At 53.3% G+C, this 27,307-nt stretch overlaps 13 protein-coding genes and 1 non-coding gene across 14 annotated transcripts; 8 read left to right on the top strand and 6 right to left on the bottom strand.

Moving 5' to 3' along the window:
• The first annotated feature begins 840 nt into the window (after positions 1-840).
• P168DRAFT_330195 (uncharacterized protein) lies at positions 841-5,834 on the top strand. The gene has a single exon (XM_024841553.1). The coding sequence runs from the start codon at positions 856-858 to the stop codon at positions 5,431-5,433; it is 4,578 nt and encodes a 1,525-aa protein (XP_024689492.1). The 5' UTR covers positions 841-855; the 3' UTR covers positions 5,434-5,834.
• Positions 5,835-6,355: 521 nt separating this feature from the next.
• P168DRAFT_307318 (UTP25 family protein) lies at positions 6,356-9,018 on the bottom strand (the record flags this gene model as incomplete). Its single annotated transcript, XM_024839098.1, has 6 exons — positions 8,431-9,018; positions 8,181-8,380; positions 7,550-8,127; positions 6,648-7,500; positions 6,544-6,557; positions 6,356-6,422 (listed from the first exon to the last, which is right to left on the bottom strand). The coding sequence occupies exons 1-6, from the start codon at positions 8,948-8,950 to the stop codon at positions 6,356-6,358; spliced, it is 2,232 nt and encodes a 743-aa protein (XP_024689491.1). The 5' UTR covers positions 8,951-9,018.
• A 145-nt stretch (positions 9,019-9,163) lies between these two features.
• Positions 9,164-10,945, top strand: P168DRAFT_259644 (eukaryotic translation initiation factor 3 subunit F). Its single transcript, XM_024834636.1, has 3 exons — positions 9,164-9,436; positions 9,534-10,246; positions 10,335-10,945. The coding sequence occupies exons 1-3, from the start codon at positions 9,335-9,337 to the stop codon at positions 10,558-10,560; spliced, it is 1,041 nt and encodes a 346-aa protein (XP_024689490.1). The 5' UTR covers positions 9,164-9,334; the 3' UTR covers positions 10,561-10,945.
• A 212-nt stretch (positions 10,946-11,157) lies between these two features.
• P168DRAFT_t152 lies at positions 11,158-11,249 on the top strand. The gene has a single exon. It is a non-coding gene; the product is annotated as a tRNA-Cys (tRNA).
• Positions 11,250-11,482: 233 nt separating this feature from the next.
• P168DRAFT_330192 (putative transcription initiation factor TFIID subunit 13) lies at positions 11,483-12,590 on the bottom strand (the record flags this gene model as incomplete). Its single annotated transcript, XM_024841552.1, has 2 exons — positions 11,483-12,073; positions 12,143-12,590. 2 exons carry the CDS (start codon positions 12,588-12,590, stop codon positions 11,622-11,624), a joined length of 900 nt encoding a protein of 299 aa, XP_024689489.1. The 3' UTR covers positions 11,483-11,621.
• A 25-nt stretch (positions 12,591-12,615) lies between these two features.
• Positions 12,616-13,419, top strand: P168DRAFT_275462 (protein kish). The gene is made up of 4 exons (XM_024835495.1): positions 12,616-12,668; positions 12,850-12,959; positions 13,046-13,127; positions 13,200-13,419. The coding sequence occupies exons 1-4, from the start codon at positions 12,666-12,668 to the stop codon at positions 13,221-13,223; spliced, it is 219 nt and encodes a 72-aa protein (XP_024689488.1). The 5' UTR covers positions 12,616-12,665; the 3' UTR covers positions 13,224-13,419.
• Positions 13,420-13,536: 117 nt separating this feature from the next.
• On the bottom strand, positions 13,537-15,519 carry P168DRAFT_313216 (pentatricopeptide repeat protein; the record flags this gene model as incomplete). The annotated part of the gene is made up of 1 exon (XM_024839643.1): positions 13,537-15,519. The coding sequence occupies one exon, from the start codon at positions 15,517-15,519 to the stop codon at positions 13,537-13,539; it is 1,983 nt and encodes a 660-aa protein (XP_024689487.1).
• Positions 15,520-16,201: 682 nt separating this feature from the next.
• On the top strand, positions 16,202-17,150 carry P168DRAFT_293278 (CCDC12/cwf18 family protein). Its single transcript, XM_024837778.1, has one exon. It carries the CDS (start codon positions 16,298-16,300, stop codon positions 16,868-16,870), a length of 573 nt encoding a protein of 190 aa, XP_024689486.1. The 5' UTR covers positions 16,202-16,297; the 3' UTR covers positions 16,871-17,150.
• On the bottom strand, positions 17,101-18,454 carry P168DRAFT_293277 (uncharacterized protein). Its single transcript, XM_024837777.1, has 3 exons — positions 18,260-18,454; positions 18,066-18,201; positions 17,101-17,975 (listed from the first exon to the last, which is right to left on the bottom strand). Exons 1-3 carry the CDS (start codon positions 18,345-18,347, stop codon positions 17,309-17,311), a joined length of 891 nt encoding a protein of 296 aa, XP_024689485.1. The 5' UTR covers positions 18,348-18,454; the 3' UTR covers positions 17,101-17,308.
• Positions 18,455-18,900: 446 nt separating this feature from the next.
• P168DRAFT_293276 (putative R3H domain protein) lies at positions 18,901-22,078 on the top strand. The gene is made up of 4 exons (XM_024837776.1): positions 18,901-19,387; positions 19,524-20,224; positions 20,284-20,424; positions 20,494-22,078. Exons 1-4 carry the CDS (start codon positions 19,337-19,339, stop codon positions 21,914-21,916), a joined length of 2,316 nt encoding a protein of 771 aa, XP_024689484.1. The 5' UTR covers positions 18,901-19,336; the 3' UTR covers positions 21,917-22,078.
• Positions 22,079-22,237: 159 nt separating this feature from the next.
• On the bottom strand, positions 22,238-23,363 carry P168DRAFT_275450 (mitochondrial 54S ribosomal protein bL17m). The gene is made up of 2 exons (XM_024835494.1): positions 23,063-23,363; positions 22,238-22,976 (listed from the first exon to the last, which is right to left on the bottom strand). The coding sequence occupies exons 1-2, from the start codon at positions 23,276-23,278 to the stop codon at positions 22,611-22,613; spliced, it is 582 nt and encodes a 193-aa protein (XP_024689483.1). The 5' UTR covers positions 23,279-23,363; the 3' UTR covers positions 22,238-22,610.
• Positions 23,364-23,543: 180 nt separating this feature from the next.
• On the top strand, positions 23,544-24,326 carry P168DRAFT_330185 (MICOS complex subunit Mic12 family protein). Its single transcript, XM_024841551.1, has 2 exons — positions 23,544-23,779; positions 23,837-24,326. Exons 1-2 carry the CDS (start codon positions 23,759-23,761, stop codon positions 24,194-24,196), a joined length of 381 nt encoding a protein of 126 aa, XP_024689482.1. The 5' UTR covers positions 23,544-23,758; the 3' UTR covers positions 24,197-24,326.
• Positions 24,327-24,360: 34 nt separating this feature from the next.
• Positions 24,361-25,608, bottom strand: P168DRAFT_313211 (DUF5315 domain-containing protein; the record flags this gene model as incomplete). The annotated part of the gene is made up of 2 exons (XM_024839642.1): positions 24,361-25,526; positions 25,572-25,608. 2 exons carry the CDS (start codon positions 25,606-25,608, stop codon positions 24,688-24,690), a joined length of 876 nt encoding a protein of 291 aa, XP_024689481.1. The 3' UTR covers positions 24,361-24,687.
• A 195-nt stretch (positions 25,609-25,803) lies between these two features.
• Positions 25,804-27,056, top strand: rps23 (40S ribosomal protein uS12). The gene is made up of 3 exons (XM_024837775.1): positions 25,804-25,874; positions 26,073-26,350; positions 26,457-27,056. Exons 2-3 carry the CDS (start codon positions 26,092-26,094, stop codon positions 26,633-26,635), a joined length of 438 nt encoding a protein of 145 aa, XP_024689480.1. The 5' UTR covers positions 25,804-25,874; positions 26,073-26,091; the 3' UTR covers positions 26,636-27,056.
• The last annotated feature ends 251 nt before the right edge of the window (positions 27,057-27,307 follow it).

The following is a 27,307-nucleotide window of genomic DNA, read 5'->3' as shown; positions in this document are numbered from 1 at the left end:
CGTGGTGTTGTATTCTGGGACAGCTGCAGAAAGGTAACCCCCGATGGAATCTGCTCTCGGTCTTGATGTTGTAGATACAGGTCATATAACTCAACAAGTATATGCAGGTAATGGTTGGCAGTTGATACGGCGTGTTGAAATCGAGCACCGAAAAGGTTACGCGGGCAGAGGGGAAACAGGAATCCGTCCGCTTCAAGGCACCAGTGCGGATGAACACGATATGTGCGTATGTAGCATTTTCTTGCTCGTTGACTCCTCTGATTCAATATCTGGATATCTTCTTTTCGTCACGTAATGTAGGTGTCGATCAATGACGCGTGGATGGAGGATAATGAGTATACATATCGGACTGATGAATGGGCCCAGCAAGCCACAGTATCATTGCACCAGCAGAAGAAATGCTTTCAAGGTCCAATCAAAACATCAAAAATGGCTTACCATCGGTTGATGTATCTCCAGTGAGCTCTGATAGCCATAGAAGTGCATACTTTCTGGTCAAATAGGATAAGCCACAGAGTCACACCTCTGCCCACTTACTCCCATATGTCTAATGTAGAAAGACAATGCCTCACTTGTGATGTATTATACCGCTACACATGCTTGATGTGATGTAAAGAAACTGTCTCGTGTGTGACGCATTATGCAGTGATAGTGTGCAGAGCCTCCGTGCTTGGTGCCGAACAGGAGTAGCAAAGAACAGCCGGAAGTGCATTTCTTCCAAAGAGAGAAAGTTTACGAAATTGTTCTGAAAGGAGTGGACAATGAAAGGATACCTTCTTCCTGTCTCCTTCTACTCTAGTTCCTCATACACTGTTTACTCGATCAAGACATTCGCTTTTTATTGCCAGACCAGCCATGCCGTCTGATATCCCAATCTACACGCAGAGCTCCAACTTTGGTAGTCTTCTGGAGAAAGGTGTGGACCCTCGAACCGGTCAATACACCTGCGCAATCGACGTGTGGGGGGCCCCCGAAGAGGCTCGAAACTGTCCCTCGTTGAAATTGACCTTGAGCTTCAGCCCCATGAATTTCTTCGATTTTGGTCTGGGGAAAGGGTGGTCTTTCAATCTCACGAACTATGACAATGAGAGTAAAACGCTCTATCTCTCCACTGGCGAGCACTTCAAGGTCATCGAACTGGCCGGGAGCGTGTCCGTTCCCGACCAAAAGCTGAAGAGTTTCAACTTTACGAAATTCCAGAAGGAAGAGAATGGCAGAAAAGTCACATCTTACCAGGTGGTGTATAAGTCGGGACAGGTCGAAATCCTCAAGAATAGCAGTGGTATCTTTGACCGATTCGTTCCCTTTCAGATAGTCGCCCCCAATGGACGCCATCTGAGACTCATTTGGGAAGTCCTCAAATCGACTGGGTACCCTCTGTTGACCAAGATCGAGGAGGATTCTCAGGACCTGCTTGAGGTTGACTACAAGTCAATCGTGAAGAAGATTATTCGGTCTCCGAACACCCCGGAAAAAAGCACCCTCTCCCTTGGAGTGAGAGACAACTACCTCAAGAAGCTGGTATTGCCTCTGGCAAGCGCGCCGTCATGGACCTTCGACTATGAGCTGCATGGTCCATCATTGTGTATCACCAAAACCACCAGTCCCAGTGGCCTGCAGGAGCAACTGGAGTACAAGTTGGACGGACACAGACTACCCCCCAAAGCGCCTTACCTTTACATCCCCCATGTTGAATGGCATACAGTCTGGCCGGGCAATTTCCCACCTAAGATAAAGACCAAGTACGAGTTTTCTCCACGGGACGGACACAATTCCTATGGTTACAATGCCGGTTTGGAGTGGAATGACGGCGAAGACAACTTGTATCGTACTCGAGACGAGTACACATATAGTTCGATTGTCACGGTTCAAGGAGGTACCAAGACGACGAACACCTACAATCACTTTCATCTTTTGGTCAGCTCGCAGCAGGAGAAGGGCTCCTGCGTCACAACAGAGTCCATTTCCTACCACAGCAAGCCCTACGAGAAGTTCGAAAAGCAACCTGCCTATTGTCAGTTGCCACATACGACCATCAAGATGTACAAGGACAATAGTGGCCGCTCTCCTCGTTCCGAAACGACTAAGCAGACATACGACGAATGGGGCAACCCAACCCTGGAGATCCGACCGGACGGCGTGGAGATTCACCGCACATATTACCCAGAAGAAGGAGAGGACACTTCAGACTCAAATAACCTGGGCTGTCCTCGCGATCCTCACGGGTTTCGGCGATATATGAAGACAGAAACTGTTGTGCCTGGGCCCGGTGATTATCCGGCACCAACGCGCACGGAGAAGTACCGATATGTCAAAATACCCACAGCCCATGGCGCAGAAGCTGCATACTTTGTGGGTGCTCAGCAGCACATAACCTCTACCGGCAACCATGTTCTTTCCAGGACGACTTTCGCATACCTAGACAACCCTACAGCGACATATCACGGCTGCCTTGAACAACAGGTGACATCTCACTTAGACAAGTCTCCCACCACCAAAAAGCTGAGCTACAGTCGGAACGGCGATCTGATGACTCTCAAAGCATGCACCACAACCTTTGACGGTTCTGTGGTTGAGGAGGAGACGGTTTACTCCGCGTTGCGCGGGTTGACCATGGCACACAAAGATCAAGCCGGAGTGGAGGACTGCTTCCTGTATAATACGCTGGGGCAGATTACCAAGGCAATCACATCTGCAGGCACACCGCAAGAAGCAGTACGACAATGGGAGTACGCAGCCCTTGAGCAAAACTACGGCACGGAAACCATAGTTACTGATGCGACGGGGGTGAAAACCCGCTATGTCACTGATGGACTGGAGAGGCCCTGTCGCACCGAGAAACAGGACCATGACAGGGAGGCATATGCTGCAGGTAACACCTCAGCAGAGTTCCATCTTGCCGAAAAGCGCAACTATGATGCTCAAGGCCAATGCATCGAGGTTACCGAGGTTGACTGGTTGCGGGGCGAGAACGGGCAGCTCACGTCCCTGGAGACTAGCAAACAGCTCGAGTATGATAATTGGGGAGGAGTCTGCAAGACAACGGAAAAGTCTGGCCTGGTCACTATATCGAAATCCGATCCAGTCGATCTCACCGAAACTACAGGGATTGAAGGGGAAGGATATACGAAAACCTACCATGACGTTTCCGGTAACCCAACACTGATACATCTATGCAAAACAGACAAGACCCTTTACAGCTCTGTCAAGTACCGGTATGACGGCTTGGGGCGTCTGGTCGAAGAAGAGGACCAAGTTGGCCGAATCATCAAGTATGAGTCCGACAGCTTTGACCGGATCACCAAGACGACGTGGTCGGATTCTCGAACAGTGACAGCCGACTATGCAGAACATGGTGAGGCTGCATTGCCGGCGAAAGTCAGCCTCAACGGCGTCACCATTGGAGGGCAGTCATTCGATGGGCTAGGGCGCGTTATGCATCGGAAGGTCGGTCCACGCACCACCCGGCAGATCTACGAGGGCCATGCACCCGAGCCAAAACGAATCACGAATGCAAAAGGTCAGGAATGCGAGATTACCTATGAGCCCGCACTGCAGTACGCCCCCAAGAGCCTCACTACCAGCGATGCAAACTCCGACATTTACGAATATGATCCTCAGACTGCTTTGCCAACTAAAATGAAGGGATCGTACAGTACGCAGATCCGAGAATACACACCCTCGTCTCTCCTCAAGAAAGAGACCATTCAAGTAAAAGGGGGGGAGTCATTTTCGTCTGAATATCAGTATTCCATGGCAGGTCTACTGCAGCACTATGTCAATCCCCACCAACAGAGGCAATCGATCGAGTATGACACTTACGGTAGACCGGCATCTTTGATTCAGAGCAAGATGAGAGTTTCGTTTATATATTGCAGCAGGTCAGGTCGACTGTCTGAGTACAGTCTTGAGGATCAGGAGGATGGTGTCAAATTAACATTTCTGTTGAGCTATGATGACATTGGCCGCGAGACCAAGCGGATGGTCAAGAAAAAAGGACAGGTCATGTATTCACTCAGTCAGACCTATGGCGAAACGAGTCTTGTCGCTACGCGGGCCCTGGAGGATAATGAAGGCGTCACTATTCGAGATGAAAGGCTCACATATGACAATCAGAACCGCCTGAAAAGATACGAGTGCGATGGAAGTCGAGCTCCAGCTGATCAGCAAGGAAATGAAATCAAGGAGCAAACCTTTGAATTCGACGAATACGACAACATTGTTAAACAGACAATGACTTTTCACAATCAAGATTCCAATGCAGCAAGCTATACTTTCAGCAAAGATGATCCCACCCAGCTGATTTCGATCACCAACACAAACAACGCCTACCCTGCAAGTGTTGTTCTCGAGTACGACGCCAACGGGAGTCTGACCAGGGATGAGCAGGGCCGTAAATTAGAGTATGACAGCTTAGGTCGCTTGATCAGAGTGCGCGCTGCGGACGACAAGCAGCTTTGCGAGTACCACTATGATGCATCTGGAAAGCTGGCTTGCCAAAGTGTGCCAGACCAGCCAGACACCAGCCTCTTCTACCGGGAGGACTCCCTCATCGCCACCAAGAGCGGCGACCGTCGCGTCAGCTATGTCTCTGACGGAAAGGCCTACTGGGGCCAAATCATCCAAGACGATGGATCCGACAAACCGCAAAACAACCTGTGGGCATCTGACAGCTGTGGATCCATCCTCGCTAGCCTGGACAGTCACAGGCCAGAAGACATGCATTCTCAATCATACACGCCCTACGGATTCGGCGGCGAGTCAGACATAGCCTTCAACGGACAATGGAAAGACCCCGTTACCGGATGGTATCACTTGGGAAACGGCTACCGTGTTTACAACCCGGTTCTGATGCGCTTCCACGCGGCAGATCCGTGGAGCCCGTTCACCTCAGGGGAGATCAATCCCTACACCTACTGCCTCGGAGACCCCGTCAATCGCGCGGACCCGAGCGGCCATTTCAGCCTGTTCGGCGTCAATTTCGGCTGGAAGCGGCTCATCACTGCCGTTATTGGGATCGCAGCTAGCATCGCCGTTGGGGTCCTCACGGGCGGCGCGAGCCTAGCGGTTCAGGTCGCTCTGGGGGCTGTGGTGGGTGCTATAACTGCGCCGGTCGCAGGAGCCCTGGGCGATCTGGCAGAAGGCCGGAGCCCGACGTGGGGCAGCATGGGGAAGGACGCTCTCGTTGGGTTTGTGGGTGGCGCTATCGGACCTGCGCTAGGAAAGTTTGCTCGCCCTTATATGGATAAATATCTTGGATTCCTCACGAAGTCTGGCAGTTATAGTGTTACCAAGAGTGTCAATAACTCCATCTGGAGACTGGGTCTGCAGAAACACATCGCAGGCTACGGCATGAAGGATATTGTGCGGACGGCAACCAAAAGTACAGTGGTGTCTTTCGTGACGAAGCAACCCTTGGCTATAGGTCTTTGACGCGAATGTTCTGCACAAGGACAAACCACAGACAGCTCCACAATCCAGCTCAGGGGGTACTCGAGCAGCACAGGTTGATGTACCCTACGCCAGAACAGGATCTGCCCTCCCGAGAGATAGCATCCGGCCTCTGCTCAAGGAGGGAAGCAGTGTCTTCTCTGGCTATTCTTTGCGGGCCACCAGTTCTGCCATGTCTTCCGGTGGGCAATCTATTGCTGAGTCTCTGAATTTGAGTTACAGGTGTTCGTATGGTCTGTCGCGGAAAGGTCAGGGGGATTCTGGTGGCTCTGGGGGGTATGGTAGTCTCAGAAGCACCTTGCGCGCTTCTCCAGGTCGGCAGCATTAGGCATTGGGCAGCTTGCCAGCAAGGCTTACTTCTTTTGGGGGTTATTGGATTTAGGTCCTAGGTATCTGGCAGCAGGTCATCCTTTGTTTAACAGTTTCTTCCATTTCTTGTGCAGAGGCGTATGCGTTTGGCCAGAGTGCATTAGCCATTGCGCCAGTCAGGCTTGAATCTCTTCCTCGAGCCAGGGAGGTATTCTATGAATGATATTGTGATCCTGACAAGTATGTAAAACAAAATACTATCAAGAGATTTGACAAGTAGAACGCAACAGCGAGGTATAAAGATAATCAGAGCCTGACCTAGTGGTCAAATGGTCAGGTATATTAAAGAAAACCTCTTAACCGAAATAGGATCTAGTGTCTCATATCATCTCTCTTCTGGTATTAGTGGATCTGGGGACAGTAGAGTAGATTAAGTACTAACTAGGTACGGATACAGTAGAGAGTGGGATGGGGCTTACTTGAGGAATGATTAATCTGATCGTTAGCTGGATATGATCGTATCTCTTTCTTTCTTTTCCCTTTCTTTCTTTGGGTATGACATTATACTATACTTGATTTTATCCTATCTTTGATCTTAGTGGAACTGGTTTCCGGTTCGTGGGTCTTGTTGATTGATACTGGGCTCTGAGTTGAGTGTTCCGCTATCACAGTATAATATATCACTTATATATATCCAGTATACTCCGTACAAATACATTAATCAATCTAGCTATACAAATCCAAAGAGCTATACAGATGTAAAGGCTGCGCATTATAAAGTACTATACAATATAAATCTATAAAATAAACTATACAGTAAACTATACAAAAGTAAAAGTATCCCCCCCCTTATCCCGCAACATGTTCCCAACCCGACTACTCCCCACAACGCGCTCCAGCTTCAGCGCATCCCACCGCGAGAACAGCGCCCTCACACCACCCGCCTCAGCAGCCTCCACCACCGTCGACGGATCCGCCCCCAGGAAGCCCACCACCTCACCCCAGAACGACGGATTCTCCGGAACCCCGTACATCACAACCCGCTTGACGCCGCGGATCGGGAACCGCCGGAAGTGGTGCATACGCTCCGTGTACAGCAGCACCGAGTGTCGGCCGTTCGTGAAGTGCGATCGCGCTCGCGCTACGTCCCGCGGCTCCGTGTATTCCGAGATGGCTCCGAACGAGAGATGCTCTGTCTGGGTTGATGTCGCCATGTAGTTGCGCACGCGCACAAAGTCTAGATACGACGGGATGAAGACCAGCGTGCCGCCGCCGTTTGCTCCGCGGCCGGATGTGGCGTGTCGCACGATAGACGATAGCACTGTTGTCGTGAAGTGCTTGAATCGCGCGTCGGGGTCCTTGGCTGGGGAGACGCAGTCGAAGCGCGAGAAGGTTTGCTTGACGGGTACTGCGAGCGGGACTTCTGAGATGGCTCCCGGGTACACGCGTGTCAGCTTGACTTTGCCGGACACGTTCTGCATCTGCGATGAGAAGACCGAGTTGATCTCGGGGGTGATGAACGAGGCGGTCATGATTAGCTGCCGCACGTACCGCGCCTGGTTGTCGAGGTACCAGGTGCGCACTCGGCTGAAGTCGCATCCGTGTCCGTCTTTGGGCTGCAGGTTGAGGTGTTGCAGGATGTAGTCGACGTGGTCCCAGTTCTGCATCTGGAGTGCGTCGGCTTGGTCGACAATCACCACCTCGATCGAGGACAGGAAGTCCGAGTCACGTTTTTTGGCACTGCGAGGTCAGTCTCTATTTGTTTCTTTTTGGGCTGACATGTACTCACTCAGCCTGATCCATGATCGTGCGCAGCCCCAAAGGACTCGCCAGGATCATATCAGACGTGTAGAACGGAGCAAAGAACTTGAGGGTCTTGCGCGTAAATTTGAGCCCCAAACGGAACATGTCGTCATTGTTGCCCGCGAACAGCTCCCGGAAATCCGCCGGCTTGTTCTCCCAGGAATCATCGGTGCTGCCCGAAAAGCTGTCCATGAAGCGCTTCTTGTTCTCCTGCTGGTCCGGCTGGAAAAACCGCGTGATGGAGTCGACCGCGCGCACGCACGCTTGCTTGGTGGGTAGGAGATACAGAACCTTGGGCCGCGTGAATCCCTGGTCACGCAGCTCCAGATCCGTGTCGGGTTCCCGCGCCAGGCGCGTGTTGTTCTTCAGCACGCGATCTCGGGTTTTGAGGACGTGGTTGGCGGCGTGCACGGCGAGGATGTCCCGCATAACGCCCGCCTGAGAGACGTCGCGGGCCCCGTAGAGAACATCTTGATAGTCGAAGATGTAAGGCGCCACATGCTGGAGTTGCTTGGGAATACTCCGGATATGCTCTTTGGCCGGGGCAATCAACCTCTTCTTAAGCTATATCACGGTTAGTCATTGATAGTTATGCGATGTACACAGATAGAACCTACCTTGACATGCGACATGTTCCTCATGGGTGGAAGGACAGCCACATCCCCCTTCCCAGTGGCCGGGATCGCGCGGACAAGCTTGAGCTGGCCGTCGATCTCCTTCTTCGCATTGTTCCACTGTTTCGCTTCGACAGCTTTGACCTTCGGGGAGAGTTGGCCCTCCTTCGGCAGGGAGAAATGGGCCTCAAACGGATCGGTGCCTGTACATATTAGAATTTGCTAGATGGGGTGTAACTGAAAAGGAGAATACCATCGTCATCGTCGCTGTCCGCCTGGGCATCGATTTCCGCCTCATCCAATTTCTCGTCGGCATCCTCGCCTCCAGAAAGCTCCTGCTCCGCGAGATCGTCGCCTGAATCCGCCTCCAGATCAGCGGTCGGAGCCTCATCCATCTGCACATCTTGGTCCTTCTCTTTTCTCTTGTGATCCACCTTTCTCTTCTTCCGGGCGGGAGCCTTGGTTTCGGTAGTTGTCTGGAGTAGTTGCAGCAATTCGTTGTATGACTGTCCTCGCTTCTGGTCTTCATCTTCTTCTTCGTCACTTGACGCCGCATCGTCCGTGGGAACTGCGTGATCCAATTCGTCGTCTAGCGGCTCGATTGGAGCTCCATCCTCTGCACCGGACGATTCCTCCGACGATAATTCATCCAGTCGAGAAGTTTCAAAGTTTGATCTCTGGGCTGGTCTCTTCGCGCCACGGCCACCACGGCCACCACGGCCACCTCTGCCGCCTCTGCCACCTCTGCCGCCTCGACCGCGGAATGGAGGCATATCGTTGTAAAGTAGGAATACAGATAGACCTCTTGTCAATATCTGTAAAGACAAAAGAGAAAGATATCCAGTCGTGCAATGGTTTGTTGTTGGGCGTATTTTCTCCCCTCTGGCGGAAGAGAAAAAAGAAGTGGCTTATCTTATCTTAGCGCGTCCGTCCGCACACACAATTTGGAGCCTCGAACAAAGTCGGTTTAACCTCCGCAAGAGTCAGTCAGATTTGAGCCAGACGAACCAGAACCCAAAGAAAAATCCATCTCTGCTAATCAACCATTACCCCCACCCGCCACTCCTCCAGTCCACCACCGGGATCCTTTCGTTCTCCCCTGTGTGCGCCAATTCCTATCTGAGGAGGAAAATTTCATCGAGAAAAAGTGTCCGAGAATGGCTGATACCGATTCCTTCCTTCACCTCGCCCGCCCTCTGGGCCCCGTGGCAGTGGGGGCTCCGACGACCGCCCCTCTGAGTGTGGTTATTCAGCCTCAGGTACGATACGATATTGCTTGGATATGACTGCCTGTGCAGGGAGGCAATAGGAGGAGGGAAAGAAGGAGGGGCATGTGCTAACGAATGCCCATATTAGGCTCTTTTCTCGATCCTGGACCACTCGCTGCGTCGCAATGCCGACCAGGAACGTGTGATCGGTACCCTGCTGGGAACCCGGTCGGAGGATGGCACCGAGGTGGAGATTCGCACCACCTTCGCCGTGGGACATACCGAGACGACCGATCAGGTGGAGGTGGACATGGAGTACCAGAAACAGATGCTGGCGCTGCATCTCAAGGCCAACCCCAAGGAATTCCTGGTGGGGTGGTACGCTACCTCCCCTGAACTGAACACCTTCTCCGCCTTGATCCAGAACTTCTACAGCGGCCAGGGTGACGGCACGTGGCCTCACCCGGCCGTCCACCTGACCGTGTCGACCGAGGCCGGCAAGGACATCGAGACTCGCGCCTACATCTCCGCCCCCGTCGGTGTGACCGCCGAGCGCGCCGCCGACAGCGCCGCCTTCATCCCCGTCCCCTATGAGATCCGCTACGGCGAGGCCGAGAAGAGCGGCCTGGAGGCCGTCGCCTCCGCCCGCGACGCCGAGGAGCGGGCCACCGCCACCTTCACCGACATTGAGGCTCTCGAGCGGGCGATCGAGGAAGTGCTGGGCATGATCGACCGCGTCTCGCGCTATGTTGAGTCCGTGATCGATGAGGAAGCCCCCGCGTCGACCGCTCTTGGCCAGTACCTGCTCAACACTCTTGCCTTGGCACCCAAGGTTGAACCCGCCGACATCGAGCGTGACTTGTACGTTCCTCCCCTTTCCCGCCTTATCTTGCCTCTGTTCTTCCTTTCTTTCTTCGAAACCCGTTGTACATGATACTGACCATCACAGCAACAACCACATCCAGGACGTCCTGGTGGTGTCCTACCTGGCCAACACCATCCGGACACAGATGGAGTTGTCCAACCGACTAGCCACGGCCCAGCTCACCCTGGGCGGCGAGGGCGCCAACGCCGAGACCGGCGGTGGCCAGCGCGGCGGCCAGCGCGGCAAGGGTGGCCGTGGAGGGCAGCAGCAGCGGAACCAAGAAAGACCCACGGAAGAGGCTCGTGCTTGAAGAGAACGAGGTTCGAAACGAAACGAAAAGAAAACATGAAAAATGAAAAAAAGCGCCAAAAGAACGAGACGAGACGTAAATAAAGAAATGAATTGCGTTGGGGTTGGAAAAAAGCGGGGGGAAACCTATGAAGAGAATTGAAGATAGATTATACCTTTCTTTCCTTCTCTCTACCTGTCGTCTTGTTGACCTTTTGATCTTTTTTTTTTCTACTTCTTCTCTTGACGGTTGCTCTCAGACGTATCTCCTTTTGTTGCCCAGACCCCTCTTGCTGCTCTCTTACCTTTTCTTTACTTCTTCCTATTTGATACGTGTCTATGGTCCTATCATTGTCTGTCATCTATTTCATTTAGTTTTGTGGAAAGAAGGATTTCCTTGAGTTACCATGGTTTTCTTTTCCTTTTCCTTTTTGCCTGGTCATCATCTATGAAGGACAAAAGAATGACCAGTGTAATCACTAGTATCTACAAAGTATGGGCGTAGTATAGTAGGTATATAGAACCTAGACTGGATAAGGCAGTAGGATAAGTTCATTTACTATGGAAAGACTAACCTTCTGTTCAAGTATACTATTACTGAAGCAGTAACCATGGAACTGGAGCAGTAACTCAGCGGTAGAGTGGTAGATTGCAATGGTGTAACAACTAGCAATTATCTATAGGTCCCGTGTTCGATCCACGGCTGTTCCTTTCTTTTTTCTTTTTTTCTTTTTTATATCTATATACTTGTTTCCTTTTTGGTTCTACCTTGTATCTTGTGCTTCTTCGCGATTATATTGATTATAGATATCAATTAACTTTTACTACCTTACTCCTACTTATATTGAGTGACTTCATTTAATTTATATAGGGTTAACGGTGTATATGCCTTAAGAGACAACTATGGTACCCTCGACCATTCCATAAGCTATTTCAATATGACTGAATTCATTAACCTAGACGAACTATATCATAACGCCTCCATGCAAATAGATAGGGGTATGTAGTATGTATTTATAACGACCATCTCCCAATCCCCAACGCCAAACAAACAAAAAACAAAAACAACCAAATCCAACCCAATCAACCAGTCTTCCTCTTCTTCGGCGCCATATCATCCGTAACATCCGAGTCCCTCCTCGCCCCGCGCTTCCCCTTCCCTTTACTCTTCTTCCCATCAGCACCACCACCACCCTCCCCCACATCCTCCATCCCCTTCTTCGCATCCTTCAGATTCGCCACCTGGTCATCATTCTGATCGAACGCCTTGCGCGCCTCCTTCAGCTCGCGCTCCATGCGCAGCAGCTCCTGCACACGGCCCAGCTTGTTCGGGTCGCGGCGCAGCGCGAACCGGAAGTCGTCAACTTTGATCTTCTGACGCCGTGAGTAGCTCGCGTATTGCGCGGCGCCGTGACACATTTCCAGCACGAAGTCTGTGACGATTTCGTCGAGGACGCGCACCGTTTCGGGGAGGGGCTCGGATGGGAAGGAGGGGTGCGGGCTGGGGTCGCCGTAGGCGAGGAGGAGGAGGCGGACTGTTTGCTGTTAGCATTTCTTGAGAGGAGAGAGGAGAGAGGAGAGAGGGTTCAACTGGGTTGACGTACGCTCGGAGGAGAAGTTCATTTGGCCCTTGTGGCGGGCCATACGCGCACGGGGTTCCGCCATTTTGGCAGGTTTCTTCGGCGCAGCGGCGGATGTAGCTGTACTCGTACACTTCCCGGGGGTAGTTGCGGTGCTGCCGGCGGGAGCAGCTGTTGTATTCTGCGGCGCAGGCGCAAAAGCAGGTTTGTATCCGGCGCGGATTAGGTTCGTTTCGTGGGGATTCCACGGCCAGGCAGGAGCGATCAGACTCGACACATGGCCTGTACTAGGCTGACGGGGGGATATGGAGGACGGCTGGGATGCTCGAGGGATGTGGTTGTGGTGAGGTTGGAGCCGGTGTTGGAGATGGCGAGAGAATGGGACGGCGGGTGGGCGGTGAGGGGCGATTCTGCCGGTGGAATTGGAAGGCGGGCGGGATGGGGGAGTGGCTTTATTGCGGTGGTGGTTCATGGTGATGATCCTCAGCTGCTAGCTACCTGGTTGTTTCCGAGTTGAGCGCTTGAAGCAGTTCCACAATCAGTCAATATGGTAAGTGTTTCTAATGAGAGAGTAGGAATACTCCTGGTGGAGTGAGAGTGAAGCAGAAGTAGAAGCAAGAGGATAAAGGAGAAAGAGAGGATTGAGCTGAGCTGTCTTCAATAGAGCTCACTCACTCGACGTTCTATTGTTGAGCTGCAGTATACTTGAAAATGTCACTAACACTTGACAGTCAGCCTTGTTCAACTTCCAGTCCCTCCTCCTGGTGATCCTCCTGATCATCTGCACAAGCACCTACGCCCACTCCATGATGCCCGGGATCATGGATCGCAACCAAAACGGGTACGTGCCTCTTTCCACTCCCAGGCTCCTCTCTCGCGCCGCAAATGGTGTAGGACTATACGGTAGGACTAGACTAATGCGAACAGCTTCTTCGGGGTCTTCTGGAAGTGTGCTCGAATCGGGGAGCGGCTGAGCCCATACGTCAGTCTTTGCTGCATCTTGATGGCGGTGAGTTCCACCTCATATAACTAAACCAGGGAGAAGAGCATATCGCTGACAATGGTGTTATGCTGTGTCTAGGTTTCGATCTTCCTCGGTGGTTGATGGGGTCCTTTATCGTCGACTCTTATCTTGGCAATTGGAGTTTATCAGTATTCTAGCCGGGACTATATTTTATTTAGATCACGTTCTGTGGAGTTTATGTCATTGCCATGGTTTCTTGTTCATTGTCTTTCATATTGTACATAAGTTTGTGGTTTACACAGCAATCTGCTGGGGTGTCGAAATCTATTCTATCAGTACATGTAAAGCCCCTACCAATACCTAAAGCGAAGAGAGGTGGGAAATAAAAGTAATATAGCCAACCAGAAGAGAAGAAGAGAAGAAGAGAATAAAGATGTCAAAAAACACAGGGGTATCATAACTTGGTCGCCTGGCTCTCCTGCAAACGTCGCAGTCCTTGGTCCAGTAAATCGTCCGCTCCGCTGAGATACTCCTCGTGATCATGCAGCGGAGCAGCCACTGAGGACAAGTCCGTCGCAGGTCCGGCGGAAAGCTCGTCCAGCTCCTTTACCACCTCCCAGAGTTGCTCCGGGTCATGCAGGTAGCGCAGGCTTTTCATGGTGTACGCGTCGATGGACAGGCCCTGGGCTTCCATGGCCTTGATGGCCTTGGCGACCTCGGGGACGTTCTGCGCGTTCGCGTACCCGCTGATGATGGTGTTCCAGGTGACCATGTTGAACTCGACCCCGTATTTGGCCATCATGTCTTTCACTCTCTCTGCGGCCATTGGTTGCCGGTTGTAGGTGAAGGAGCTCAGGAGGAGCGTCCAGGTCCGTACGGTTGGTTTGGCGCGGGTCATTGGTAAGACTCCGTCGCTGTGAGTGGTGGGCTGCAGCATGTCTTCGACGAGCCGCACGGATGGCCGAATACCCTGCGGGTCTTTCCGGAAGGCGACGAGGAACTCGTTATATGTGTGGTCGGTGGCGGCCAGGGGCGCGATGATCTCGTGGCCCCTGAGAACCATAGAGTGGAAGTATTTGTAGATGCGGAGAACGTGGGGCATGCGTTTGTGGCACCGGAGGTAGCTTGCGATTATGAGGTACAACGCGATCACCGATGGGGGCTCGTTTGCGCCCCCTGGTGGGGGGGTATATTCCGGCGGAAGGATGGTGAGTTCCTTCAAGGGCGTGATGTCGTGGAACTTGGTGTACAGGTTCAACAGCGAGTAGAAGGTCGCACTGGGGTCAGCATCCTCCTCGATGTTTTTGGCCGTGAAGACAAAGTGAGCGTGGAAAGTCTTGTTCGCAATCCAGGGATTCTTCGACATCTCCTCCTGGGGCTCGATCTCCTCGATCAACGAGTCCACCAGGTGCCGGTCTCCCCGAGACACGGCATCCGTGAGCAGGGTCAAGTAGGTATAAGAGTCCGGCTTCATGTTCTGGTTCCGCATGAAATTCAACATGTCGAGCCCCAACTGCGGGTCCCCCGTCCGGAACGCGTTCCGCAATACCACGTTCATCATGTCCCGGTCCGGCCGTACGCCCATCTGGAGAAGACTGGGAAGGATGCGAAAGTTGCGTCCGTTTGAATCGTCGATCACGGAGTCGAGCGTCAGAAGTTTACAACAGTGATGCATGACGGCCGCGGAATCGATCAGAAACTCATGCTGGCTCAATCTACGAATCCGCTCGAGCACGTCAAGTGCCTTATCGACGTCTTCGAAATCCGTGAAGCGGCGCATGAAGCACAGATAGGTCTCCGCTGTGACGTACACGTTCTTGTCGATAACGTGGTCATAAGCCGCATGCAGACGGTCACGGTCGGCGACCATCAAGTACTGACGGACGCCCTTTTGAGACACCACAATGATGGGCCAATTGCTGGGGTCCAGACAGGTTTGCAGCGCCGAATCGTACGTATGCGTGCCTCGCTCCCACTGCTTCAATCGATCATCATAGAACGCACGCAAGAAGGATAGGCAATCCGCCATCATGAGGAACACCGGCCTGTGCGCGCTCTGGGAGGTCACCAGAAAGAATTCCAGGGCCAGCTCCGGAGAATCTTGCAGCAACCACAGCGACATACGCTTCCAATGCCCAGCTTTCGACTTCTTGTCTAGGCCCTCCCATGCCTCGCGAAACTGGCCCTGCCCGTCTGTTTCTAACAGACCACGTAGTTTTGCGTCCTCTCCGTTCGGCTTAAACTGTTCTGGTAATCCCCGCCGGGCGTCTCTGGCGAAATGTTTTGCCTTGAAAATTTCGGTCAAGGCCGCTCGCCATCGTCGAACATCCAGCCCACTGTCGAACCAAGTCCTCGCCATAATTTCATTTTCAAGATCCCGCGTACTTTGATCGACAAATCGTGTTCGGTACGATAATTCACCGTCGGAAACCGTCATGGTGTTGTAGGTGACGCGTGTTTTGAAACCCTTCCGGTAGGGTTTCTTTGGCCCGCCGCCATGCTCTTGTGGCGACGGTTGAGCCGGCGGCACCGGGGGGTATGATGTTCGGTTTTCAGCGACGGGGTCGGAGGTATTCGAGGCATAGGAAGTGGCAGCGGGCTTGTTGCCCAGCAGATTCGATCGGGGAATGGCGGATGATTTTAGGTCTGAGTCTCCAACCCCAGGGCCGACAGAAGACACGACACTCGCACTGGCGGCATCATTGCCAATGTATCTGGCCGCGCGAGGACTGCCTGGTCTCTGGCGAAACCAATGCCCAAAGCGCAAGCGGTGCTGCGGAACGCAGGACGGCAGTCCAGCGCTGAAGCGGGAGCGCACAAGGGATGGACCAAATGACATTCAGAATTCTGATAGAGTCTGCATTGAATGGAGGAAAGAGGACTAAAACGTGAAAGTGGAAGGAGAAAAGTGGTTAGATTGGCGGATTCAGGAGCGGACACTGAAGTCTATAGATGGGAAAAAGGCCTGGAAGAAATCCGCCCGCTCGATATTTTGCTTCGGCGCAGAGTGTGGCTGGTGGATCCGCCCGACTGTGGCGCACCTCTCCAAACTTCGGTCATGATGGATCTTGCCGGTCAATTTCACCCCGAATCAATCGGATCGCCCTGTACATACGTATACGTCTTTGATTTACTGTCGTGGGCGCTAGCTTCGAGGCTTTCTTTATTTCCTCCTCCTTCTTTTTCTACCTTTCCCCCCCATTCAAAGTCCAGTCATGTCGTCCAACCATGCCACTCTCGATGCGGCTGCCACCGACCGCAAAGCTCGTCTGGCGAAGCTGGCCGCGTTGAAGCGGAAACAACCCGAGCCGGAGACCATGGACGAGTCCAGTGCGCCGAACGATGAAGCGCAAGATAGCACCCCCGACATCTCAACGAAGTACCTCTCCGGAAGGAACTATGATCCCGAAACCCGTGGTCCGAAGCTGGGATTTGACCAGGATCCGTTAGATGGGAGGGATACCCTGGAGGCCCAAGCCGCGGAGATCGCCCAGGCCACGGCGGAGCAAGCGAAGAAGGACGAGCAAGCAGACCAACCGATCGATCTCTTCAAGCTGCAGCCGAAAAAGCCCAACTGGGACCTCAAGCGGGACCTGGATGAGAAGATGAATGTGTTGAATGTGAGAACGCAGAATGCCATTGCACGGCTGGTGCGCCAACGGATAGAGAACGCTCAGCGCGCGGCAAAGGGGAAGCAGGGCGAGGACGTTGGCATTGAGGGAGAGATGTTGGTGGAGGGCATCCACGTCCGTGAACAGGAGGGAGCGGATGAGATGGACGAAGACTGAATTACTGGACTTGTGATACCCCGGAGGTGGATAGTTGTGGGAATTGGTGTCTTTCTATCATCGCATTGTTTCTTTTCTTTTTTTCTTTTTTCTTTTTCTTTTTATTTTTTTTTTTAACATTTTTCTTTCGTCCTCAGGCGCTTATTGTTGGGATTTAGGTACATGCTAGGCGTTGATGGGATTTGCATTGTGATTCTACGGTACCAAGACCAATTTTTCATGTCATTCATAGCCGTATCATACAGATTAGGATCCAAATCATTGTCATACCAGCTTACATGGACGAGCCTTGGGGATTGACCTCTTGGGCAAAAAACGAAGAAAAAGAAAAAGGAGCAAAAGACCATCCTCGTAAAAGACCATCCTCGTACACCGGTGCGCCCAACCGCTTTTCGTGCCTTGTCTGATTAATATTATTCCTTTCCAACGTTCCAGTGCCTAACGGCTCATATTCATAGCCTGAGTCAGAGCTAGTCGCTTGCTGAAGGGGCTCAGGCTGCGTTCTCTCGGGGGTTGAGGAGGGCCAGGATCTCGACCACCGCTCTGTCGGTCCGGCCGCCCCCCGTAGCTTCTCGATGGCCCGCCGGAATATGCCCGATCGTCCATTGCGTTCGGACTGCCAGACCGTCCGCCTCGTGTCCCGCGGAACCTGTCCCCGCTGTGGCTTCGCATCCGATCTGGTCGATCACCGCCCCGAGGGATATCTCTCGCTCGACCGCGAGCATCCGGACTCGATTCCCGGCGGCGTCGTCGCGTATTCCGCTCTCCTGTCCACCCTCGGTCACGTGACCGGTTGTCCTCGCCGGACGAGTAGGATGAATACCCGGACGAGGAGTCGCTGTACCGTCTTTTCCTCGGCTTCGAGTGACGCGAGGTGGTCGATTCTGCACGCGGCTCCTGGCTTCGCGAAGAGTAATCGTCACGGCGAGGGGGGGAACGAGAGCGCGAGCGGTTGGTCGAGATGGTCGAGACGGAGCTCACTGAATGCGACGAGATAGATCTGCTCCGTTTCGACGAACTTTCCACTGGGTCCAGGCTATCGAGTTCCTTTTGCCGACCCCGTCCCTCTTCGCGCTTGGCCAGGATCTCGTCCGCCACGCCTTTCCTGCGAACCATTAACCATCGCTCGATAACTCACTACAGTAGCATCGATGCGCCAGCGCGTGCCAGTACCACCGGGTATGACTGGACTTACGAGTTCAAGAGATCATTGGGGACATCACTGGACAGTTGCGGACGTAGCCTCGGGTTCTGTAATTGCTGGGTGCGCGATGGGCGTGAGATATACGGCCGGTCCTGCGCAGACGCCTTACACTCGTAGCTATAGTGCCGTGCAGAGCAAAAGTCAGCATGGCGACATTCGAGGAGCTCAGAGATTCCGGCACATATCTCGTTTCAAGCATTTCTGGCACAGAGTACTGGCGGAGGCTTTGGTCGCGGGGGCGCGCAGCCCGGGGGCATTTCGGTAACGATTCATCCGTAAACTGTCTAGTACGGGGATACGGAAATTAAAGATCCTGGAAAATATAGTGGTAAACCTACTAAAAGATGATCGGAGGAGCGAACACTTGATTTGATATCAATCTGGTTGACTGACTGGCGGCTGTTTGGAGAGTGTGGGTCGGGCCGACCGGTCTCTCTCTCTGTCTTTCTTTCACCCGCGCGTTTAGAATTAAAAAAAAAAACGAACAAGCGAATCCCGCTTCTTCTCTCTCTTTCTTTACGCCTACTCGTTCCTTCTCCGACTCCATCCAGACATCTTCCTCTCCACCCAATTCATTTCTTCTTGGTCGTCGCCTCTGACGGCGTCGTCTAGCCTTTCCGGACGATTCGGATGCTCTTCGATCTTCGATTTCCTACTTCTTTATTCGATTGTTAAGTAGGAGACCCCTCATTCCTCTCAGCTTCCCCCTCCCCATCCCCGACTGTTCAGCGACAAGAAAGAAAGAAAGAAAGAACTGCGCCTATGGAAATCATGAACCATTTGTTCTGACCATCGTGTAAGATCAGATCACTATCTCCTTTGCCTTACCCTTCCTTGCGCTGTTCCAGCTTTGATCCTCCGCTCCGGGTACTATTACTATCACCCGGGACTTCCTCCGCCGTATCTCTCGATCCTAACGTCAACCAGCTTTCCTTATGGCGCATTACGTTTACCAGAGATATGTTGTCTTTCTTTTTGGGATTGTGTGAAGTGGGATCTTTGAGTGGCTTTATTTTCTCGATTTGAACCTCGGTTTCCGTCCTTTTTTGAGCACCCTCGCAACGCGTTGAGTTCGACCGTCCAGTTCCTCTCGCCCGGGTATCAACTTCTGCCATCCTCCTTCGTACGTGGACGATAGCGTGGGAAAAGGACGAACGTCAAGCAACAAACCGGCACTTGACTATCCTTGTGATCTTTTTCTATTTTACACCTTCTTTCTTTTTTATTCCCCTTCCCCTGAGTGGAAAGGGTACTGCGTCACGATGACATCCAAGGGTTCCGCCATCGACGAGAACCGTCCTTCCTTTGCAAAGGTACGTTTGGCTTGCACGCATCCCCGCGTGTGGTACATGCCCCCCACCCTTCTTACATGCGCACAAGATCGCCGCCATGGCCCCGCAAAGACAACCAACGGCTTCGGTCCCATCTGATACACAAGCTCGTTCACAGTTTAGCGAGGAACCGTCCTCTGTCGCGCAACAAACCTCGAATGCCGCCCCCGATGAAACCCCGAACGTGATCGACCGAAACATCGATGGTCTATCGCAAGCCGTACAGGATGCTCACATCTCCGGGAAGAAGGGGCCGGAGAGCCCCGAGCTCTCCACCGACGGCCAAGAGAATGGAGCCCTGAAACGGGAGATCTCATTTGAAGATGATCGGACGCATCTCTCGGGCTCCTCTACGAAAATGACCAGTTTCGACTCGAAGAGCATGGCATCGGTCACCACTTTCGCGATGGACGAAAAGGACTCGCTCCGCCCAGACGATAGTGCGAGTGTCCAAGCGATTGACGAAGAGGATTGCTTCTCGGGTCCTGCCTCGGGGGCTCCCAATTCCCTCACGGGCTCCGAATCGGGGGCTCGCGGTTTCAGGGATATCCAGCGGCCCCGAGCCATCCTCCATGGAGGCCCGAGCTTCGGTGATGCTGGGGGACCACGGGTCAACGGGGGCATGATCCCCGATTCGGTGTCCAACAATTTCGTCGTTCCCAACCCAGAAGGGTTCCCGGGTGGTCAACAACCGATACCGATCCAGCCATTCCCTCTGGATCCGGATGAGAAGCTCCTCGAGGCTATGAAGTCCCCGAAGGATCGTCTCCTGATTCTGCAGCTGGAGGAGAAGGTCCGGTATTTCATCCAGAACTCCAAGTAAGTCGATCATGTTTCTTCAGCTTCAATAGCCGACGTGAGTCTGACCGATTCATCAGGGAACAATCGTTGGAGCTACCCCCTTCGAATGCCTTTGGCCGACTCCTTGCCCATAAGCTGGGTGATTACTATCATTTGACCCATTTTGTTGATAACAATGTCACATCGGTCCGACTACACAGAACACCATTTTGTCGACTGTACGTGATCAACCCCCGCTTTTGGATCTCCTTTGCCTTTGGGTGACTGTTGATGTTAACTTTATGCAGACCAACGCCCCTCTCTGTCCTACATGCCACAACCAGCACCACCCCACCCCCAGCGATGCCGGCCATGAAGATCATGCGCCGTAACGATGGTGATAAGTCCGCAACCGATGACGGCATGGGCGCCGGTTCGTCGGTCCCCTCGAAGACCGGTTCGGAGGCCGGTGAAAGCGGACACGACGGAGAGCGCGGAGGCTCCTCGACCGGCACCCCCGCCAAAGACCGGTTGACCTTAACCCGAGAGGAGCGAGAGGCCAAATACCAGGCGGCCAGGGAGCGGATCTTCCGGGACTTCCCCGAGTCCAAGTCCTCGGAGAACGGCGGGAACAGTGATCCAGGTGCCATGTCGCGCTCGAGCTCGACCAGTGGGCGCAAAAAGATGCAGAGGCAGAAAACCCCGCACGACGACAGTTTTGAGGGACGGTCTCAGTTCAATGCCTACTACCCGGGCATGAACTACGCGCAAGGATCGGCGCCTTACAACAACGTCGCCATGAATGATCCGTCCGTGGCGGGACCGCCCTGCATGCTTGGCCCGGGCGTCGCACCGCCCGGCATGGGGTACATTCAGAACAGCCAAAATGGCACCATGTATCCCGCCCAGATGAGTGTGAACTCGATGTCCCAATATCCAATGCCGGTCTCGCCCCAGATGACCACCAGCAGTCCGTGGCAGAATGGTGCGATCCCTCCGCAATCGCCTTACTCGGGGTATGCATCTATCAATCAGTCGCCGGGGATGCCGTCGGCCAAACCATCACCGGCGATGGGCAGCTATCCGATGCCCAATGGGATGCCCTATCAGCCCACGCCTCCGAGCTGGCCCTCTTCTCATTTTCCGGGGGGCTATCAGCAGCCCACGGCCCGAAATCAGCCGCCCGCCCCGTGGACTAGTTACCCGTCTCAGCCTCAGCCGGTGAACCCCGCATACCCGTACACGCAATATCCTGGACAGCATCTGAACCCGGGAATGCAAGGCCCGGCTGGCTCCCACCCGATGCCCGGTAGTTACAACCGGTCTGCCTTCAACCCGCAAACCCGATCGTTCGTGCCGGGTGGAGCTCCGCTGGGACGGCATCCAAGCCGGGGCGGCCCACCTGGTGTGGGCGCATACCCTAGCATGCCGGGCGGCGTGTCGCCTCAATGGGCCGGCTACCCCGACCCCGGTCCCAATAGCCACGATCTGATGGGCCGTGCCATGCCCGCTGGTGGTCGGGGAGACTCGATTGCGAAATGGGGCACCCCGTCTCATCTTCCGCCGAAGCCGCCACCGTCGGAAGTTTCCTCCGAGTTTGACCGCAAACCTCGCAACGTGGCCCCGCCGGCGCACCCGTACGCAGGCAATAACCCGCTGCCGAATCCCACGAATGGCCCACTGGTGGTCTCGGGCGGCACGGTCGGCACGGGCGCGCCCCGTACGAACTAGGCTCATATAGTTTGGACGAATATATTTCGTAACGCAACTGCATGGATGGGCATGGGATGACGAGTGGTGTGGTATAATTTCTTTTTCCTTGTCATGTTATCTCTGGTAGATAGAAGGGGGAAGATGGGGTTGGCCAGGCCAATAATAAAAGCAACCTATGACTTGATGATATCAGCATTTGCTAGTGTAATTCATCTGCCGCTGTTGCGGGCATACATCCCCACTGATGTTACTCCATATCGCAGGGGGGCAGATTATAGACCACCCAGACTCACAATCGATCAGTCTAATCGCCATACAACTATGAAAAACTCAGTTCAACCATGTAGATAGATAGACAAATAGTTACAGTCAAAAAAGGCTATAGCAGAACTCCAGGCCATCACATCCATATCCATCTCAATCATCTCCGATGAGAATTGATAACATATGATCCGACCAACACTAGATAAAAGTACAGCGAGCATGTTGACATGCGATACAATACACCCAACAGACAGTCTCAAGTCTCAAGTAGACGACAAGGTCAAGCCTGGTGTAGGGCTTTCTTTCCCTCCCATCGAGACCTCATTCGAAGCACGTGTAGTGTCGTACAAAGAGACCTCTCATCAGACGGGGGCAAAGAAACAAGAAAATGGGGGGGGGGGAAGGAGAAATCAAACCAAACGGTATAAATAAAACAAAAGAAGTACATCTATTGACCCGCACCGGCCCCATTCCTCTTCGCAAACGCAGCCGCCTTCCCACTCTCAAGCTCCAACTTCTTAATCGCCCGCTCAAGATCATCAACGCCCTCCTTACGGTACCGGGTAACCTTGCGCACATTAAGAGTCGTCAGCTCGTTGAGCCCCTCAAAACCCTGCGAGCGACTCCGCGCAACGGTCCGAGCAGTCATCGCGAAGCGCATGTCCTTGGGCCCGTCGACGAGTTCCAGGATGGCGCTCGCGGCCTGATCGTCCTTCTTGGGCTCGACGCGCAGCACGCGCGTGTAGCCTCCTGGGCGGGTGGCGTAGCGTTCGCGGAGGGAGCCGAAGAGTTTGGGGAGGAGTTCGTGGGGGGTCTGTCGTCGTTTATTGTGTTAGTTTCTTTCTCCCTCTTTTTTTTCGCCTTTTTTTTGGCGGTGTTCCTTGGGGGATGGAAACATACGTAGAAGACAGACAGCGCTTGTTGTCGGCTCGCTCCCGTGTTCTTCTTGCCCAGGGTGATGAGCTTCTCGGCTAGTCGTTGGGCTTCCTTGGCCTTGGGCCATGTGGTGGTGATGGATTCGTGGGTGAAGAGCGAGGTGACGAGGTTGCGGAGCAGGGCCTGCCTGTGCGAGGACTTACGGCTGAGATGGCGGTACTTTGTGGCGCCCCCTGCCATTTTGAACAATCTTTATTAGAAGAGAAGAGGTATAGGCGGAGGGAAATAGAAGTGGCGGAGAGAGAGAGGGGGTGAATGCGTGAGGAGTGAAGGCGTGGTGAAAGTTGAAGGTATCCAAACGGTGCATCAATCCAAAGTTCCAGAGAGGAAGATTCGATTCTCCGGCGGCCAATCGGAGCCCGGAGTCGACCGCCGTCTCGGTCCGCAACTTATCGATGGTTGATCTTTCTTTCTTTTGCTTCTTCGTTCTTTACTTGTGTTTAAGGTAAATAAAAACCTAGTTCAATCATTGACCGTGGTTTATCTATATCGTCTCCTGGTTAATTGACGTTCCTTCTATTGGATGGTACATTCCCCGTCTAGCAGCATCCATCCCCGACCGAGCAACCCTTCCTTCGCAATTCAACCAACTTCCCCGCCAGCTCCTCATTAACCCACCAAATCTGTCCTGATCAATCGCAAAGAGACAGAAACAGCAGCATGGGCTTCTTCTCAGGCTTCGTACGCTCCCACTCCACCCCCCTCCCAACCCTCCAAACAACCACTAACAAAACCCAGTTCAGCGGCTTCGCCCTCACAACCACCGTCCTCTACCTCTCCGTCCAAGTCCACCGATCCAACCGCCTCGACCAGCGCAATACCATTCGCGAACACACGCGGATTCTCAACGAACTGGCCTCGCCCGTAGGCGCTTACGATCGCCGGTTAGCCCCGAAAGACAGAGACCTACGCGCAGTCACAGACCAGCCGGCGCAGACCCCGCCGTCCAGGCCCACGGTGCAGGCGATGTTCAAGCACCGGTGGAACCAGGAGGTGGAGAAGTTGGCGCGCAGGGCTTATGAGAGTCGGTGGGAGGATGCGCGGGATGCTGCTGCTGAGGGGTGGAAGAATGTGGTGAGGTTGGTTAAGAAGGAGTGAACTTGTGGTGAAAATTGTTGGTTTGGTTTGGTTTGGTTTGTTTTTGTGTTTGGCTCTGCTGTGTGTGTATATTGCGAGCGGATTGGCTCTGATACCCTTGTTATTATTATTATTATTATTATCATTATGTATTTCTATGACTGTTTTGATGTTCAACTCTTTGTCTTTGCCTATATTGGCTTGCTCGGTCATGGGTATACTCCACGATGTGACTAGTATGTACATGTTTCACCGCTTCTACCTCATGAATATTCCCATGTCGCGTGTCTTTGAATCGCGGGGATGCGACAATAGGTTGCCCGGGAGGACTGGTTTCTTCCGGGCTGGAGTGCTCTGCCTGGCATAATATGCTCTCTAGTAGGGGCATAGCATGCTCTCCAGCAACCTAGAGCATCGACGCGTATGCGGTTCGACCATGCGAGATATTGATAACGACCATGTCGTAGGATAGGACTGTAAGTTCAATCGGTCATCCGACTCCAAACAAACCATCAACCCGCCCCCGCATTGGTAGCAGTAGACTCCGTCGGCGTACTCGACGAGTCACTATCACTCCAAACATCCATACTCTCGCGCTCCACCGCCCGCATAGCCAGCGCAACCTCCTCCAGCCGCGCAACAACATCCAACACCCCATTATTCACCCGGTCAAAGTACCGATCATTCGCCTCGCGACGCTCCCGCGCCAGAAGAATATCCTTCTCCGTCTCCTCGTCCAGATTCCTCGGCGCGGCGCCAGCATCCGCAGTAGCCACCCCCGCCGCCGCCCCCGCCGCCGCCGCAGCAGCAGCAGCAGCAGTAGTAGCAGGCTCGGCATCTTTCCTCGACAAATCCTTAACGGCATCAGCCTTAGGTTCAACGACCTCGTCGTCCGCCTCGCTGCGAGCCCACGCCTGCGCCAACTTCAACTGCTGGGTGCGCAAGTCCTCCAGAGCCTCGGAGTGGCGTTCACCGAAGACGTGTTCGCTGGTGACGGCGCTCAGCTCGACCTCCGACAGGGCGTTCTGCATCTCCTGCCAGATGGCGTCCGTGCGGTCCAATTCGCCTCTGGACTGGGTGCGCGAGCGCGAGACGAACGGTGATAGGGAGGGTGCATCGAGGGAGCCGTAGGTTGGGGTCCGGGCCCGGGTTGGGCGGGGTTGTGGAAGCGGTGGTGGTTGCGCTCCTCCTGGTACGGGGCCGTTGGAGGTCACTGCTGCTGCTGCTGCTGCTGCTGCGGTGGGTGGCTGGAGAGAGAGATTGGAGGCGCTGTGGGAGGGGGGGCCTTGGAAGAGAACCGGGGGTGGGAGACGCTGCGTGCTGATCTTGCGCAGCTGGTCCATTTTGGGGTCTGATTTGATGTCCATGTTGGATGACTGGGGGGGTAGGTAGTTACTATAGACGGTGTAAGGGGAAGAGGACGATGCTATCATGGATAGAGCACAGAGCAGATAAGATAAGATAAGCTATCTTATCTGACGGAGAAAAGGTAATCCGACCCTCGCTTAACCGCCCAATGTGGACTAGCGCACACGACAACCGCACACTCAATTGCCCTGAAAGTCTTAGCGAGCCCGCCCGAGACCGCCTGAGAGAACGCCAGAGTCAGCCGGAAAGTGAAGTTGAGCCTTCGACTTCGCCCTCGCCCTCCTTCGACAACCATCCCCAGCCCTCCGTCCAGGCAGTTTATCTTCAGTCGGTAGGTCACACCTTTTTCCTAGTCTCGTGGATATCGATATCGCATTTTGGACCGGTCATCATTTTTGTCGACGTCCGACTATCTCGAATTCGATATCCAACCTCATTATCATTATCCGTCTATCACCCCACGAACACCGCTACTCGAAAAAAAGACGAACAAGAAAGGAACAATCAATCTAATTAATATCTTTCACAGACTCGAATAATCCGCCAAGATGGGTAAAGGAAAGCCCCGTGGACTCAACGCCGCGCGCAAGCTGGCCACCACCCGCCGTGACAACCGGTGGGCTGACCTGCACTACAAGAAGCGTCTGCTCGGTACCGCCTACAAGTCGTCTCCCTTCGGTGGTGCTTCCCACGCCAAGGGTATCGTCCTTGAGAAGGTCGGTGTTGAGGCCAAGCAGCCCAACTCCGCCATTCGCAAGTGTGTCAAGGTCCAGCTGATCAAGAACGGCAAGAAGGTCACTGCTTTCGGTGAGTTTCCTCTCTCTCTATTCGACACGCCATTGCTACGGTGAAGTTGGATATGCAGATACCATGGTATCTGCGCACCGTGCGATATATACTAATACCGTGATAGTCCCCAATGACGGTTGCTTGAACTTCATCGACGAGAACGACGAGGTCCTCCTGGCCGGTTTCGGTCGCAAGGGCAAGGCCAAGGGTGATATTCCCGGTGTCCGTTTCAAGGTCGTCAAGGTCTCCGGTGTCGGTCTCATGGCCCTCTGGAAGGAGAAGAAGGAGAAGCCCCGCTCGTAAACAACTCAACCCACCAAACGAACCGGGACGGAAAAAAATGAGGACGAAAGCGATGGAGTGGCGTTTTTGACTGGATCTTTCGAGATGGCGGTTTCGGGGTCCTGCCCTAGATGGATTGATTGAATTGAATGCATTTGGGACGGTGGGAAATCACGTCTGTGGTCTAGATGGATTTTTCATGCCCGACTCGAGAAACAGATTTGGGACGCATGACCCTGCAAATTGATATGATCTTGCAGCTACTATACGATTGTGATACTCCGAATTTCTCTTTTTCTTTTTTCTCCTCTTCTTCTTTTACTTTTCTTATTCCTCCCCATCAACAAAAGAAATAAAATACAAAAGAAAAGAAAGAAAGAAGAAAGAATGCCGCCATGATTGATTCTGGGATGGCCCCTCCAATTCAAGTCCTTCCAAAATCATCCCCTGCCTGTATTCGTATTCCGTAGACTTACGTAGTAGTACATACAGCATCCGTCATGCCATCTGTGGGGTGTATGCACTAGCTTCTAAGGCTACTTACTAGTTGCTACGGAGTACTGGTCTGTATGACATGTATTGAACTTTGATTTTATATCAATTATGTAGGTCCTCATACCATGATCCTCGTGGGTATCGTTCCTTTATTGCGTGATGACAGACCTTACGCCACTCCAGTCCACTTTTATCTCA

The sequence above is a fragment of the Aspergillus campestris genome, assembly GCF_002847485.1.
Source record: "Aspergillus campestris IBT 28561 chromosome Unknown P168scaffold_13, whole genome shotgun sequence".
In the NCBI taxonomy this organism is placed as follows: Eukaryota; Fungi; Ascomycota; class Eurotiomycetes; order Eurotiales; family Aspergillaceae; genus Aspergillus; species Aspergillus campestris.
Note: the sequence above shows the minus strand (reverse complement) of the source record. Positions and strands in the feature narration are given on the sequence as shown.

Excerpts from the sequence above, each read along its gene's own strand:
- rps23 (XM_024837775.1), top strand. The coding sequence starts at position 26,092 with ATGGGTAAAGGAAAGCCCCGTGGACTCAACGCCGCGCGCAAGCTGGCC. Across the intron at positions 26,351-26,456 it reads CAAGAAGGTCACTGCTTTCG|TCCCCAATGACGGTTGCTTG; the intron begins GTGAGTTTCCTC and ends ATACCGTGATAG.
- P168DRAFT_293276 (XM_024837776.1), top strand. The coding sequence starts at position 19,337 with ATGACATCCAAGGGTTCCGCCATCGACGAGAACCGTCCTTCCTTTGCA. Across the intron at positions 19,388-19,523 it reads ACCGTCCTTCCTTTGCAAAG|TTTAGCGAGGAACCGTCCTC; the intron begins GTACGTTTGGCT and ends GCTCGTTCACAG. Across the intron at positions 20,225-20,283 it reads TATTTCATCCAGAACTCCAA|GGAACAATCGTTGGAGCTAC; the intron begins GTAAGTCGATCA and ends CCGATTCATCAG.
- P168DRAFT_293278 (XM_024837778.1), top strand. The coding sequence starts at position 16,298 with ATGTCGTCCAACCATGCCACTCTCGATGCGGCTGCCACCGACCGCAAA.
- P168DRAFT_330195 (XM_024841553.1), top strand. The coding sequence starts at position 856 with ATGCCGTCTGATATCCCAATCTACACGCAGAGCTCCAACTTTGGTAGT.
- P168DRAFT_275450 (XM_024835494.1), bottom strand. The coding sequence starts at position 23,278 with ATGGCAGGGGGCGCCACAAAGTACCGCCATCTCAGCCGTAAGTCCTCG. Across the intron at positions 22,977-23,062 it reads AAGCGCTGTCTGTCTTCTAC|ACCCCCCACGAACTCCTCCC; the intron begins GTATGTTTCCAT and ends AAACGACGACAG.
- P168DRAFT_275462 (XM_024835495.1), top strand. Across the intron at positions 12,960-13,045 it reads ATGGATCGCAACCAAAACGG|CTTCTTCGGGGTCTTCTGGA; the intron begins GTACGTGCCTCT and ends TAATGCGAACAG. Across the intron at positions 13,128-13,199 it reads TTTGCTGCATCTTGATGGCG|GTTTCGATCTTCCTCGGTGG; the intron begins GTGAGTTCCACC and ends TGCTGTGTCTAG.
- P168DRAFT_293277 (XM_024837777.1), bottom strand. The coding sequence starts at position 18,347 with ATGAATCGTTACCGAAATGCCCCCGGGCTGCGCGCCCCCGCGACCAAA. Across the intron at positions 18,202-18,259 it reads CCAGAAATGCTTGAAACGAG|GGCACTATAGCTACGAGTGT; the intron begins ATATGTGCCGGA and ends TTTGCTCTGCAC. Across the intron at positions 17,976-18,065 it reads CCCAATGATCTCTTGAACTC|GAAAGGCGTGGCGGACGAGA; the intron begins GTAAGTCCAGTC and ends AATGGTTCGCAG.
- P168DRAFT_330185 (XM_024841551.1), top strand. The coding sequence starts at position 23,759 with ATGGGCTTCTTCTCAGGCTTC. Across the intron at positions 23,780-23,836 it reads TGGGCTTCTTCTCAGGCTTC|TTCAGCGGCTTCGCCCTCAC; the intron begins GTACGCTCCCAC and ends AACAAAACCCAG.
- P168DRAFT_259644 (XM_024834636.1), top strand. The coding sequence starts at position 9,335 with ATGGCTGATACCGATTCCTTCCTTCACCTCGCCCGCCCTCTGGGCCCC. Across the intron at positions 9,437-9,533 it reads GTGTGGTTATTCAGCCTCAG|GCTCTTTTCTCGATCCTGGA; the intron begins GTACGATACGAT and ends TGCCCATATTAG. Across the intron at positions 10,247-10,334 it reads GCCGACATCGAGCGTGACTT|CAACAACCACATCCAGGACG; the intron begins GTACGTTCCTCC and ends TGACCATCACAG.